The sequence below is a fragment of the Micromesistius poutassou genome (assembly GCF_964030765.1).
Source record: "Micromesistius poutassou genome assembly, chromosome: 8".
Taxonomy (NCBI): Eukaryota; Metazoa; Chordata; class Actinopteri; order Gadiformes; family Gadidae; genus Micromesistius; species Micromesistius poutassou.
This window is the reverse complement of record NC_140278.1, coordinates 13522225-13537969: the sequence shown is the minus strand read 5'-3', so window position 1 is coordinate 13537969 and position 15745 is coordinate 13522225. Positions and strand designations below refer to the sequence as shown.

General features: G+C 40.9%; 1 protein-coding gene across 2 annotated transcripts; it reads right to left on the bottom strand.

Annotated features, from left to right (window-relative positions):
- Positions 1 to 21: 21 nt before the first annotated feature.
- Positions 22 to 10675, bottom strand: LOC311352068 (palmitoyltransferase ZDHHC3-like). Of its 2 annotated transcripts, none has more exons than XM_084472260.1 (7): positions 10486 to 10675; positions 9191 to 9676; positions 8846 to 8970; positions 8568 to 8664; positions 7518 to 7599; positions 6042 to 6172; positions 22 to 1114 (listed from the first exon to the last, which is right to left on the bottom strand). In XM_084472260.1, the coding sequence occupies exons 2-7, from the start codon at positions 9575 to 9577 to the stop codon at positions 905 to 907; spliced, it is 1032 nt and encodes a 343-aa protein (XP_084328386.1). In that variant the 5' UTR covers positions 9578 to 9676; positions 10486 to 10675; the 3' UTR covers positions 22 to 904. The 2 variants fall into 2 exon arrangements, with proteins under 2 accessions (XP_084328386.1, XP_084328387.1); XM_084472261.1 differs by lacking the exon at positions 22 to 1114 and adding an exon at positions 2550 to 4154.
- Between the last annotated feature and the right edge of the window lie 5070 nt (positions 10676 to 15745).

The window sequence follows — 15745 nt, the reverse complement described above, 5'->3', positions numbered from 1 at the left end:
TGATTTGAATTCCTGATCAAATAAATGTATGCATACAATCAATAACTGAACCTTTATTTGTTAAACCCCAGAAACACATGCTTGATAAAAAAAAACATTTGTCATTCATAATTATTCAGTAAACACGATGAAACATAAAAGGTCCAAAGACATAGCATCCAAAAAAAAGCCCTTCTTACACAATTAGTATCATAAGTCGAACAGTACAAGAGGGTTAGGAATTTAAAATAAAAGCAGAGAATCAACAAACGGAAAGCTGAACATTAGGCAAACCCCAACCCCCCTACAATCACTCAAGAATACATGCTTAAAATTTGCTCTTCCCAACTTTTAAGGCACATGGTAAGAAGGCATTGGAGAGACCCAGCGCAGTGGCTCGGCCGTTAATTAATCATGCCTTTAGTGCTGTTTCTGGTCAGTGGTGTTCCCTGAGCTCCAGGAAAAGTGTTGACCATTCCACCACAAAAACCTTTGGTTCTGGTGCTAAGAACACAGTCCATACACTGGCATCATCTGACACCCAGGCGTGCGAACACAACACAGTTCTATTCACACATCAGCCTAAACATCTTGGTTTCAGCATAGATTTAGGGAAGCTCTAAAGCTTTAAACACCTTCTCTGGTCTTGTCTGGTCTTCTAATGGACGGCTCGAGCTCTGAGGCATATTGTTGCATTGTAGTGGTGCTTGTTTTATAACTACGCTACTTCTTACAAATAGCTGCATTTTCAACAGAATCTTGCATCGAAGATATTGGACTCATCTGCCTTCAATTCCCATTTTGAGGGTCTATAAAAGATCTAAACTAAAATTATCGCCACATGATTGCACATGTGTTAAGTATACAAGATGACTAAATAGTCCTTTAAAATAGAATTAAAAGCAGTGAGGGCCTTGTGGCGCTACTAGTATAGTGGAATCTCTATGATGTCCTCCTCAATGATCTCCCCCTGGGGGACCTGCTCCAGGGCCTCTAGGGGCCTCTTCTCACAGCGCAGGCCGCTGAACGGGCTGCACCAGGACAGGGAGAAGGGCCCGCCGCACGCAGCCTGCATGGCCTCCCAACACGGAACCTTATCCCACTTCCCGGTCTCTCCCTTCAGACGTTCGATTCCCTGGAAAAGAGAGAGAGCAGGTGGTCAGAGAGGGCAGGAGGAGCACATGAAGGAAGGTGGTCCTCTGCATGCACAACGACTACTAAAAAAAGCAACAGGAAAAAAAAGACGATTTTCCACTGAGATATTTCTTTTCTCCACCAAGTATAAATTATAAATACAGGTTGGGAATGAAATATTGAATATAGGCTGACTTAAGTAACATGGCAAAATTTTAATAAATTCAGATACATTAATGTTGCAATGCCAGTCACATGCAAATTATGATGAAGAATGAAGGCATCTATTATTAGTCAACTGGGCACAGGAGGTAAAAACATTTTGACATGCATCATGCCATTATGCAGTTTTATAAACACTCATTAAACTTATGTTTGAATGAGCCTACTGACCAAAACAGACGAGGAAAATGAAGACGTTGGATATTTCATAGACCCTCTGCTTTAGACTTGCATGCATATGGAATGTATGTTAAGTAGGACAACTAGGGTGATCTCTGTTCCAAGCTTACCTCTGTCTCTTTACCAGCAAACCTGCCAAACAAGGCTTAACAGGCTGGCTTGCTGAAGAATCTACCAGGTCATCGAGTTATAAATCATTCAAAGCAAGTGCATGAGTCGTTATGTAAGGAGGGCAAAAGAGAAAGAGATCCCAGAGAATAAAGTGCAGCATAACAGACAATGAGAGGATGAGAGTTGTCCATGAAGGGATAGACAGAAGTTGGGAAATTCAGGGGAGTTTTATACAGGGAAGGTAGAACATGAAGGAATCTGTTGCATCAGTAAGGAGGTATCTGTTCAGATTATGAACATGACACAGAGTAAACTATGCATTGCACATCACATGGGGCCCAAACAATACATCAAGCGTTTATGCTCCAAACATGCAGGCAGGCGCTCTCTCACACACACACACACACACACACACACACACACACACACACACACACACACACACACACACACACACACACACACACACACACACACACACACACACACACACACACACACAATTTATTCTTTGCACATGTACTCAAGTTCTTCAGAATAATTATAATTAGAAAGGTTTAAAACATAAAAACACCAATATCTTCTACAGCACTCTCACCAATCACTGGCAAAACTCAGCATTAGCACACCAGCAGATTAATCACCCACAAAACATATGTCCTTCCATGAACCATGCAATCATATAATTAAAGAGATATGCACATCATACAAAACAGAGTAAACCAAAGAAAATGGGAACTGAACAGAGAGAAGTTGACGAGATAAAAAGTAACAAAATTATTAAAAAGTGCAAATCAGCCAAGTAGTACATAAGGGGCACTGTGTAAGATTTAGAAAACTAATAAAATTAAAAGATGAGACTTTTAGGATATATATTTATTTTGCTGTGTTCTAACCACGCAATGTAAAATGTCCAGCTAGGATAGTTCTCCATTATCTTGACCATCCCTAGATGATTTACGGGCCTTCAATAGATCACAATAGCAAAATGTGAATTGACGGTAATAAATAATGGAATTAACTCTATTAGCACATTTACACACATTGAACCAAATATTGACTAGACATGAAAAATACAAAGTATATTAACTCTGTGTACTTGTAAACCACTAGAGACCGAGCACTATAGAATCTTACACAGCGCTCCTTTAATAGTGCAGATAGTGACAGTAAGGTTTAATAGTTAAATGCTTGCACTGGACTGTGTGAAGTTACACAAACCATGACCATCCCCATTTCAGTCATACACGCAGAAATTGTGCTTCAAACACAGGTTTGCTTGTCAATTGTGGCGGCCGAAAACGATGTTTGAATACAGAGACTTTTCTGTTAAAAGTCTTCTTTTCTCTCTGAACAACAACGACCGTTTGGGCTTTTGACATCCAAATGAACGCAGTCACGACTAATAACAGATCCTGAAAAAGAGATTCCTTTCAAGCAAAAAGAAAAACAACCTTTGATTAAACATTGATGATGAGAGTTAAGTGGGCCTTGCTTGCATGCAATTAGGTGTTCCAATCAACGTGTCTCCATTATGCCTAATGAAAGGAAAGGTATTGCTTTATGAATAACTAGATTGCCTGGGGAATTTACATGTTTATCAGTTGAAAGAATGTCCTGGTAACAAAACAGCTAAAATAAACACCTTTAGCAACAACATCTGTTAATATGATGGCCTTGCTGTCACTCGACTACCTTTTCATAAAATAAAAACACGCAGAGCTGGGCATTATGGAGGAATGTCAAATAAAATATAACTTTTTTTAGTTTCATGTCTGCCATTCCACCAGATGCTTTGGCATTTTATAGATGCAGCTCAAAGCATTTCTGAAGATTGACAGTTTTTTCGTTTTACATTTGATATTTTGACTCCGTTTGTAACATTCCAGATGTGGGGATGTCTGGGGACCGGAGGAAGACTTTAGGATGCAGCGGGAGTTAACTCAGAAAGTAGACAGAAGGCTTCTATGAAAAATAATGTAGTTTATGTGTATTACTAACATGTACAGCATTTGCGAACACCTCTCACACGCAGAAAGGGTTTCCTTAAGAGGGTCCCTCTTCCTCTCTTTTAGAGCGGAAAATAAAATGAAAAGCATGTTCTCTTCAGCATAAGAAACACAGGAAGGAGCTGTCCGTGGATAGTGGAGCAGTCACAGTTCAGTGATCATGTTCAGCGTTTGGGAGCAGCAGGCGTAAATGAGCTGGCTAGTCTTGGCCTGCTTGGCGGGGATTGGTTGAAAAGGGTTTGGTTTAGTTTGGTTGGATGGTTTCAGCTTGCCAGCTCCTCTTACTGAGTTCTCTGTCTCTCTCTCTCTCTCTCGGTCTGTCTCGCTCTGTCTTTCTCTCTCTCCCTCTTTCTTTCTCTCTCACACCACATACTGGTAGGTTTCAGCCTTCCCTTGTTCGGGCGTGGCGAGGGGGCTAAACCACAATATGGAGAACGGATGTCCGAAAACCGCCCGCATGTTCATCCATTTATTTTTTTTAGCCCATCTTCTCTCTTCCTTTTTCAACTGCTCTATGCCCTGAAAACAAGAGACAACGCAACTTCAGTGGGTGGACTTGCAGGGGGGGCACCCCAAACGGGTGAAGGCCACACACATCCCTGAACTGCTTCATCTCAGGTTTACACTAGAGCCAGACCAATATGAAGATGAATAGAAATACATTAAATAGGACATGTATACATATATATAAAACAGTCATTAACCTATTTAAGTGATTGTGCATACATTGTCCAGGTCAAAGTTTCTTTCTTTCCATGTTATTTCTTATTCATTTTATTTATTTGTTTGCTATCCAGCCAAATCGGTAAAGATTACAATTTGTCTGAATTAAATATTCTCCACAATTATTTTGCTTTATTCCACTTCCACCTACAATATTAACAACAGTGCTGATGTTTCCACTCTATCTAAGAAGCACTCACTAGAAATATGTCTGCTAGGGATATTTTCTTATGGGGCCTACAGTACAATATTGGTGAAATTCACACCCCATATCAGCTTACTGATAAACTGGTTGGTTGGGCCCAACTTTGCAACCTTCTACCTTTATTTGTCCACACAATGAGTGGATAAAACAAGGTATGAGAGTGTTTTTCAATCACCAAGCACAAGAGCCACTCTGATTTACTGCACAATATTAATTTTACGACCAGAAAAACGTACACGCTGACACACCGATATTAATGTTAAATGTAATTCATAGATGTTAGTCGTAGAGTTGCAGACAAAAATAACTTGGAGGCAGGAAGAAGAGATGCTTCTGGGTGTGCAACTCACAGACGAAACACACAAGCAGACTCTTCACACTATTTGTAAGATGAATGACTTATAAAGTATTTTGCCAATAACGTGGCAAAATAAACATACGACCCGGCCACAAATAAATTTGACAGAATAGAAACTATTAAGAGAATAGTAAAATACGAAATAAAAAGTAACCCCAATAAACAGACTAAAAGTAAAGTAAGGGCTCCTTGAATTTAGGAGCAGTGGCGACATATTAGTCTATTACGTTTTCATAAGAGGGCCATTAGGGAGGCCATAGTGTCCGCAGTTTCTTCTTCGTTCCATTTCTTTTTGGTAGAATGAGGTTGATTGTGACACTATTTAGATTAAATTTTTGTTTTCGGTTTGGTATTTTTTAATTTAGAATATCAAGTAGGCCTATATGGTTAATAAAGATCATCTTTCACAATCAGAGGGTAGCAGAACTCATGAATAATTACACTTGTGTGTGGAAAATTAGCATAATCAAACATGTAGCAGTCTGAAATCATGCATAACTGGTTCCCCAAATAAGGCAGGACTTCTCTAATACCAAAAAACATCTGCAACTAAACGTTTTACCAGAGAAAAGGCTGGATATAGCTGAGCATTCCTTTCCCTTTTAGGGACAATGAGGAATTTGAACTTGCATTCAGTTCATTCATTTGTGCGACAAGGACACAGAAAATAAAATGCATGCAACACTGCAGCAATGCAGCATTGTGTGAAATTGTGCAATTAGAATAACTCGCTCAGCTATTCATTTCAACAGCAGATGGTTGGATAAGCATGGAAATAAGAATATTATTTTTCTCAACTTTTTGTTGCTTTGTCTTGGATGTCACCGTCTACACAGCTTAGTGAAACAGATTTTCGTTTCATATTAACAATGATTTCAGTGACGACACTCAAGCCCTTCGAATCTGCAGTCCCACATCTCCATATCTGCAAGCTACAGAGGCAGCGAACGGTCCGATGCACATCTAAGTGCTCAGGAGAGAGCAGGAAAAAAGCAGGAAAGGAAAAACCACAGAAGAGCTCTGAATCCTTATAGACCCGTGGAGTGTGGCTGTGACTAAAGGTCTGGTTGGTACCGATGGGGTGGACATTATAGACCCGTGGAGTGTGGGCGTGACTTACGGTCTCGTCGGTACAGATGGAGTGGACCTGGGTTCCGAACATCACAGAGGTAAATATGAGGAAGAGGAGGGCCTCGAAGCACAGGAGGATGAGGAGGATGACTGTGGCCGGGGGGGAGAAGGAACTGCACTCTGGAATGTACAGGAATGAGGGGAGGGGAACAGGACACAGAGGGAGGCAGAGGGGGAGACAGAGAGAGGTCAGAGGAACAGGATCACTTTAGGAGGTCCTACACAACCAAACTCTTCTCATGGCCTCACCAGGAGATGGGTGTGAATTAGAGCTTGGATGGGCCAAGAAACAAAAGCCGGTCCTTACCCCCTGCGCCTTCTGTCTGAGCCCGGCATTCATGCCAAATGTCAAAAACCACTTGGATTTAAAATAGTAACAAAAAGATGAACTGGCGATAACATAATTGATCAAAGGAATCATGAATATGTTTGATCCACGGAATCATTAATAGCGTGTTTATTACCTTATAATGTATCGATCACAGTGATTGATACATAAGGTTTATACTACAATGTTATAATACATATAACATTCTGATTATCTTCCCAAATAGCTTACTCCCCAGTCAGATTATAAATAAAAAACACCACATCTATGACCACGATAACATACGAGCAGGCCACAAAAACCAAACCTCTAGTGTGAATGAATCTTGGCTGCAGCGACAAAGCTGTTTTTATTAAAAAACACATGGTTGATTAAACCTTCTATTCTTACGAGGGACTTGGACCAACAAAACAATTACAACAATATTTTTTCGGAGGAAAGGGAAGGTTTTTCTTGTTCCATTTCGGTCCATATCTTCAGATTTTTTCCCCCGACCTCTCTCTGACCTGACCACTCAGCCAGCCAGCAATAATAAAGCCAACAATGAACAGCTGAACTATAAGCAATTTTGCCAAAAACATAAATGAATAGACCATAATTAAACAAATAAAAAGCAGGAAATATTGAGGTTGAGAGATGTCAGGAGCACAAAAAAAACACATGGACAAAACACAGACACACACGCACATGAAAGTACAAAACTAAAAAGGTACACACACACACACACACACACACACACACACACACACACACACACACACACACACACACACACACACACACACACACACACACACACACACACACACACACACACACACACACACACACACACACACACACACACACACGTCACTATGCTAACTAGGCTACCAGGTATGACTGACCTTCAGACAGCTGGCTGCACCAGAGCCAGGTTCCAGAAAGTATAGAACATGCCAGGACGGACGCAAAGCAAAAAGAAGATTGAAATGAAACCAAAAGAAAGAGACGAGAAACCTAACTGAATAGGGGGAGCGGGTTCTGCATCACATAACTCAGGCAGGTGTAACGGTTGTCAATGATCAAGAAACTACAATGAGGCAGACACCTGCTGAGGACCAACAACAAGGTGGTGGGGAACACAAAGATACTCACTTGTCCAGTCATCTTCAAAGCAGTAGAGGAAATGGAACACCACCATTGTCAGAGAATGGAGAGAGATGAGCGCAATGTACATCTGGGAAAGAAATACAGGAAATCATGAGAGCCATTTCATTACACTCTGTTACAAGTCAGTGGCAAACAATGGATGGATTAATGTACATTCAGAATTTCTTCATTCAAATGTATAATTTGTGTGATGAACAGTTTTTGCTTTGATGTGACCTAACATTTGAACACAAGTGTATAAATCAACCACCCTAATTGCCTACAGGATACATCTTTAGGGCAATTAATGCCAGCAGGGTGCATGGTTCCTTCATTAGCCGTAATCCAATTTAATCAGAAAGCTATTCACAGCTTCCACAAAATGTCTTAATTTAAAATTGTAATTTATTAAATTAAATGCAGTAAAAATAATATTATGTATTTATATTATAAATTATATTATGATGAAGTAATATAATCACTTTTTATATGAGGTGTGTGCATGTGCGTGTGTGCGCGCATGCATACATGTGATTTTGGTGGTTTTGTGTCTGAAGACTCTAAATCTATTAATACTTAATACGAGTCAATGTCAAAAGTTGAAGGAACATTTAAACTTTGTGATTGCGATTATCAAAAATAGTAAAATGTGACAAGTCACACCAACTAGGTATTATCGTCAATCTCAGAACCCATCATCTGACGACGGTTCAGCCTAGGGGGGCAGGGGCCGTTGTTTTGGGGCCTCTGGTGTAGCCACCAGGCCAGGACTTCCTCTTCCATGCACCGGTCATGTTATTAGTCCGATAAGCCTAACCCTAACTGGAGACATGTGAATGGATTTGGACTTCAGATTGTTTTGGCTTCAGATGACATTTTGTCTAATCTTCCTAAACTGATATTTTCCTCTTTTTTTTTCTTATTATCTGCATATGAATTCAGATACATAGCCAATCTGTATATTTGGAGTAGGCAAATAATATGGCTGTGGAACTACTGGACTTTGAACCAACCATGTGAAAAACATTCAGGGTGTCTTCTGTGTTGGACACTTACTGTGAAAAGCACAAAGTACTTCTGGTTGTTCTCCCCGACACAGTTGTTTACCCAGGGACAGTGGTGGTCCATTTTCCGGATGCACCGCTTGCAAACACTTTTGAACGATAAGGACGACAAGAAGATTCATTATTCATGCACCGCACCATCACTGATTCCCAATAGTAGAATTTCTTGAGACTAAAATATGACTAAACATTTGCAGCTAATCTGTTACTGTGAGAGACTTTTTCAATGCATAGCTAAGCTGACTTATTTGACCTTTTGGTTCTCCCTACCTGCAGTGGTGAGCTCGGTCTGGCTTGATGCTACAACATTTGGGACACTTGTAGACCACCTGGCCTGGCTTTAGCTGGAGGCTCTCAATGTACTCCTTCGTAGCGTTTCCTTTTGGCACAGCCCCCTAGCAAGTACCAAGAACACAAACATTCACAGTCAAAAATTAGCCATTACTACGAGGATGCAACTTTATGAGCCACTACAAATCATTTGATACATTTTGAACAAATGTTCTATTATCTAATTTATCCTTGAATGTTATATCAGGACATCATCAACGCTCTCCTGTCCCATTATAACGGACCTCTGGCCCAGTATGCATGCCAGGCACGCCCCACACTCACAGGATCGGTGCACATAGCCCGGAAATGCGAGGCAAGGGCGAGGAAGGCCAGGCTGTTGAACACCACGCCATTGATGAGGCTGTACGTCAGGTTCTTGGAGGGCAGCAGCATGACGAACACCACCACAAACTCTGCGTAGAGCACCAGCATCCAGGTGATGACCGCGCACACGATGCCGCAGGCGTCCCGGATGAACCACATGGCGGAGGCCGAGGAGGAGGTGATGATGTCCTTGGAGATGGGGATTCGCTGCTCGGCCTGCAGGTAGCCGGCCCGGGACTCCTGCCGGGACTCCGCTCGGCCATGGTCCACTCGGCCATGGTCCCCCCGGCCATGTTCCCCGCGGCCATGCTCCGGGTCCCTGCATCGGTGCACCGGGCTCTTCATGCTTCATTCATCCGCACCGGCCGCTAGCGCCGCCCGCAGCCACTCCTGGTACAGCTGGCAGCAGCTTTGGGGAGGAGGTTCTGGCTCACTTACCGCATGCTGGGACAGAGACAGGGTAGGTAGGGGACGATTAAAAGGAGACAGGCAAGGTGGTTGGCAGAGGACAGGAGGGCAGTTGGAGGGAGTCCTTTCCCTCCAACTGACATAAACCGATCCTAACTTCAATTAAAAAGATAAACTGTATACACACATGTCGGTTTTGCCAAATGCCTTGCCAAAAAGACACTGGCCTCAACAGTAAAATCCCTTAAAATAACATAATCATGTGTATAAAGGTGCCTTAAGGAGCCTTACTGTATGCATGTATTGTAACAGCTTTGTGTTTTTTCTTTGATATTTGTATATCAAATATTCTTTTGCGGCTGCAGCACGCGTTGTAACACTCTGTCGGACAATAAAGTTTATCTTGAACATCCAGGGTCTTCTTAGAGCTCAGGGGATATCACCAGAGGTCAAACGCACAGAGAGCAGCAACCCATACCACTGCTGCATGCCTCTGCAGTCTGACTCAGTGAACACAGCCTGCTGGTGGTGCTGGGAAGGCTAGCTCGCCTGTTAGCCACATTTGTCAAGTATAAAACAATGACCAGCAATGTCATCCCGGATAACGCATCGATATCGGGACAGACCGTAGCGATTAGAGAGGCCATTTCCGAATTGACCGAAGAGTCCATGGGTACCAGGAGACAGTATATAAAAAGCTTTAATTAGCTTGCTAGCTAACTGGGTAACGTGTGTGTGTGTGTGTGTGTGTGTGTGTGTGTGTGTGTGTGTGTGTGTGTGTGTGTGTGTGTGTGTGTGTGTGTGTGTGTGTGTGTGTGTGTGTGTGTGTGTGTGTGAGATCTCACCTGCGTTCACCAGCGGCTCTGTCTCCTCGCTAACAATCGCGGATACAGTAACCGTCAGGCAACGGATGTTTAATCTTCATGTGAACGTTGTAATGTCGTTACAAGTTGTAGCAGGACCTAATCCAAGGCATTCGTTTCGTGGTGAGAAAATCGCATCCTCCTTCCTTGCCTAGTGTTTAACGCACCAACCCCCCCCCCGGCTCAACCACAACACATCGTGACGAATGCGGAAGTGAACACCTGTTTTCAATCAGGAGTGGTTCACAAACAGTGAAGATGATGATGCAAAGGTTGAAGCTTTGTAAAGGCAAAAAAAAAAAGTAATCTGACTCAGTGATTCGATTTAAATGTGCATTCTATTTTATAGTATGAATAAATAAGTATGAAAATATCTAAAATTGCTAAAACTATTGTCTTTTTTTAAAAAACAAATTGAGTGGTTAGTCATTTTTGTCAATGCTAAAATAATGTAAATATAAAGGGTTGGATATTGACTATAATGCAGTTACTTTGACTAAATATATTGCGTCGAACCGACAACCCAACCCCTTACATCCAGTATACTTCATAAAAGATAAGAATGCATATTAAGACGAACAGGACTTCATGTGTGGATATCCAGGAGATTCTGGCCAGGAGATCAGGGTTGATAAAACTAAAGCCAGCAGCCAACGCATAATTATATGTTTTCTATAACAGTGATTCTCCCCTTTAGTACATTGTCTCCTCTGCTTATTAAAATCCCCTCAGGCTTTGCCTGCGGCCCAGTCTCCAATTCGTTAGAAACAACTGAGAATTGATTTTTTTTTCATTTTTATCTCAATAAAATGTGTTGATTCACCTTTATTTGCACAATATTTCATATTAAATGTATTATTTCATAATAAACACAATAAGGCAATGCATATTGTGCCTTTCCATACTAGTTTCTGATGTTAGTTATTCTAAATCATCTAAGTTTAAAGACTAACCCAGTGGTGAATCCATGAAATGTCCTGTCATGCTTCGGCCCCAAGGCTCCAGCATGCGCCAAATAGACTTGACACCAACAAGATTATCATGGAGGTGGGTGGGAATAAACATTAAAAGATAGATAGATATAGATATCTGTGATGTGTGTGTATGTGTGTATGCTAAAGCCCTTGGCCATAAATGTTAAGCATCTAATGAACAGTTCTTGTTTGACTACCTTAATTGTACTCGATATACTGCACTCTTCAAACAGTGTGTGACATATCTATTCTTCTAGTAAATCTAAATCTAATAAATACATCTTTTTCAGGGCTCATGATCTATAAATGTGTCTAAACTACAGAGAAAGAGGAAGACAAGAGAAACATTAGCTTTTCTTGTGTCCTCTCTGTTTCTGGATCGGATAACCGCCTCCATACTGATAAAGCATAGCCGTTATGAGGAAGCATGGCTTCATGAAGACAAGTCAATTCTACAACAAAACACACATCACATACATTTAAATGATGTAGTACTATGGAGGTATGCATGGAAGTATGGAGCGAAACACAAGTATTGAAGGTGATATTAAATTTATCTCTTATTCACAACACATGGAACAATACTTTATCTCCAAGATGTGGGTACAACAGCAAGGCAGGGGAATCATAAACAGTGACTATATAAAAACACTTTAACCCTCTGTGTATCCATACACAAATGTGATCATGCCTGTAGACCATTGCAAAGTTGTGAGAAATACAAAGTGGTCCCCTCTTTAGTAATTCCAACAGGTACCATGGTTAGTTTACTCATGAGCCAATTACAATCTCTTATGTCTTGGCAATGCTAATCCAAATGTATGCTCCATTTTGCAGAAGTCTGTTTAAGTGCTCCTCAATTAAGGAGGTTTTTAGTTGTCTTGTCTGTGCAAACATCCACCAAATGTCCTCCACGTCTTGGGTGTTCCTCTTAGTCTGTTATGCACAGGAGGCACTGTTTGTTGTTGCTTGTTAGGATTTACATTCAGCACTCACTGAGTCTTCCCTTTGATGTGCATGCTATTTGTCTTGCAGCTGAGTGACGTAACCATTATTTCCATTAGTTGTGCGGTGCAGCGTGTCCGTTTTGTCCACCATGAAACATGTCCAGCTGTCGAGAAACATGTTCCACAGTCTGCTGTATAGTGGGGTCGAAAATATTGATCAAAAATACTATTTTATATTCACAACATCTTTGATGGCGTAAAACCAACCAACCGTTGGACCATTAAACAAGTCATTGTTTGGCATACATGGTTCTCTCCCATGTATCGTCTTTCTGGGGAAACAGCAACACGTTCATCGCATCATTAGTAGCTCACGTTTCCATGGACACCCTGAACTTAAGTGCTTGCTGCATGATAGGTTATTATCATGGAATAAAAAAAATCTTTACTTCTTTTGTGGCCTATTTCTTTAAGTTCATACTTTTCCCCCTGAATTTCAGAATAGTGTCAGTTAGACAGTGAGCCGCCTCTCACTTTGTTTTTCTATCAAATGACAAGCAAGTGGTTTATCACAAGAGGGCACTGACAGACAGTGGTTTGATATTTTTTATATATGGTCACATCCATATTAATTACAAATATTTTAGCTTTCTCTGTCCAGAGAACTAGTTGTGGGTTTTTGTTTCTTAAAAAGTAACCCTGCAATTAAAAAGTACTGCGTGACAGAAGACAAAGCTCAGGTGTGAAACAGACATTTGCAAATAGTGTCTTCATGTCAACATTGGCTGCAGTGGGATTTGTCACTCTGAAATAGGACTAACAATACAGAAGACGTTTCCAGGATAAGCTAACATTGCCAATTCAGAAATAAAGAAAAAGTATTTTTTAGATTCTTTGATAACCTAAAATAACTATAACAGTTGGTTGTCTTCACATTGGATTAATTGTGTGATTATGGTTTCTAAATTGTGAATTTAGCCCTGTCAATTCTAGGTTATAAGTAATAAACATGTCCTGCCTGTTTAGTCAAATCCAGTTTCCTTTGGTTTGTGTTTGAGACATTGGGAAACACTCGCTTCTATATGACCTACAGATGGTATTGCTTTTATTTGTCAACTTTGCACAGGCACCTTTGAGACATTGCAGTTGTTCAGATGGAAAGTCCATTCTGACATATTTTGGATTATGTAACATGTAGCTCCTTAGATACCATACATGTATTTGCCCCATATTTGGAATCATATAGCACTGTTGCAGGGTTTTAAGGTACCCCATTCATTCTGAAAAACAAGCGCAAATCTTTTTTTTTTTTCGCTTTTCATAATTCTGGAGATAATAATCTCGTCTTTCAGAGAAGCAGGGCAAACATTATTTGCTCAAGTGAATACATTATGCTTCTGTAGGTTTGCTGGCAGTATAGGGCATGGGCCAGACGATTCAGAGTGATTGCATTTAGTTTCTCTACTCTTTCTTTTGATTGACCAAACAAAGTGAGCTCATAATAAATGGGAATGTAGTTTTATTTCTATCTAGAATTTAATTTAAAAGAAATGTGTAAAGAGTTACATCACGACTAATTAGGAGGTGATTTACATTTGCAGTCAATCTTTTGATGCTCACACCAGCCTTTGCAAATGAAATGTAAACTTCTCCTGGTACATACAGTATGACGATGAACAGGAATACTGCATACATAATTGACACATTTAGTATGTGAAGTTTTATAGGGAATGGTTGCATCTGGAAGGATATGCATTTTTATGAAGTGGTTCCCAATTAGGACTCAGAGGTTCAGATCAGAAAGATTACAACTATTTATGAAATAAGATATTATTTTTAGGATATCACTTTTTCCCCACTATACTAAGATGCCATCTAATCTTATCTGTCTCTCTCCTTTGCCAAATATTTCAGATTTAGCCTCAATAACAAGCAGATAGAAATTGGAGGGACGTAACAGATTCGCTTCACAGCAATTTGAAATAATAAAGTCATCTCTTTGCGATTCACTGGATAATCAGTTAATCTTTAACAGCGTTGTCACTACCCATCGTCAAATCAAAGACATTAAAGCTAAGGTAGGCAATTTGGAGAAACCGGCCAGAGTTAGATCGATTTAAAAAGGCATTCAACCGAAAAATCCCAGGCCTCTCTGCAAATGCACTCCCCAAAAACACATGACTAGTTTGCTCGCTATAGCAATAGGTCTGCCCAGAGCTATTTAAAGAAACCTCTAAATAGTGTCACAAATTACCATAGAGATTTTAAGGACCCAGGTGCACGACAAGATTACATTTTCAAAAGGCTTTACTCACTCAAAAGAAAGACTACAAGGCAGCACTAGGGAGCAGGAACAGGGCGCAACATGACAAAAACAATGACAGAGCAGTGAACTGAACATAGGGAAGGACTTAAATACACAGGGCTAAACAAGACACAGGTGGGCAGGGAACAAGGTACAACGAGAGGCAGGCTAACATTGGACAAGACAACAATCAAACTCAAACTCATAACTAGACTCAGGTGAGGGGCGGAGACACAGAATCACAAGACAAACCAAACTGAAGCACATGACTGGGACAACAAGGAACAGGAAGTGAATCACATGACAAACAGAGGGAGTGAATCACATGACACAAACCAGGAAATAAACAAGGGGCTAGGACAAGACCGACTGGAGACACAGGAAGTAACAGGGAAAACTACAAACTTAAAGTCCAACAGGAAACAGAACACAAGAGGCTAAACACAAAAGATACTACAGAGAAACAAACTAAAAGTCCAAGACAAAAACACAAAAACCCAGAACCCTGACAAATAGAGAGAGAGATCACTAAATAGCTCTGGGTCTGGAGTGCGCGCAGGTAGCAGGTTAGGCAGGTAAACAGACAGGCTTATTACGGGCCTGCGACTGCCACAGATACAGGATTTTGTCAGAGCATTTGGTTTATTGATTGCTGTGGTGATGTAGAGAAGTGGTGAAAATCGGACAAGCATTCTAAAATAAAGATCTTGTTTCGCAAGACACTAAGACCTCTTAGTTATTATGTATAGCCACCCCCATTTCACTGTTTATGCTAATCACCCTTTAGGGGAACTGAGAGAGCCTTGGTGGTTTAGATGTTCCCATACCAACATCCTGGAATGGTGGAAAGGAGTAGTGGCATCCCTAGCTGCAACTGTGCCCTCAAGGTCCTTTCCCTGCTTTAAGGCTGAACTGTGCCCACTGTTCAGGGCACACCACAGCACCTCAACCTTTGTATGCTTGTCGTGTTGTATGGCCTCTCTGCAGAGTCTACTTTTATCTTATACAATTTTTGC

What these genes read in the sequence shown, in the direction of transcription:
- LOC311352068 (XM_084472260.1), bottom strand. Translation starts at nt 9,577, where the DNA reads ATGAAGAGCCCGGTGCACCGATGCAGGGACCCGGAGCATGGCCGCGGG. An exon ending in GGGCTATGTGCACCGATCCT is followed by an intron (nt 8,971 to 9,190) that starts GTGAGTGTGGGG and finishes GGTACTTGCTAG; the next exon opens with GGGGCTGTGCCAAAAGGAAA. An exon ending in CTTTGAAGATGACTGGACAA is followed by an intron (nt 6,173 to 7,517) that starts GTGAGTATCTTT and finishes TGTACATTCCAG; the next exon opens with AGTGCAGTTCCTTCTCCCCC.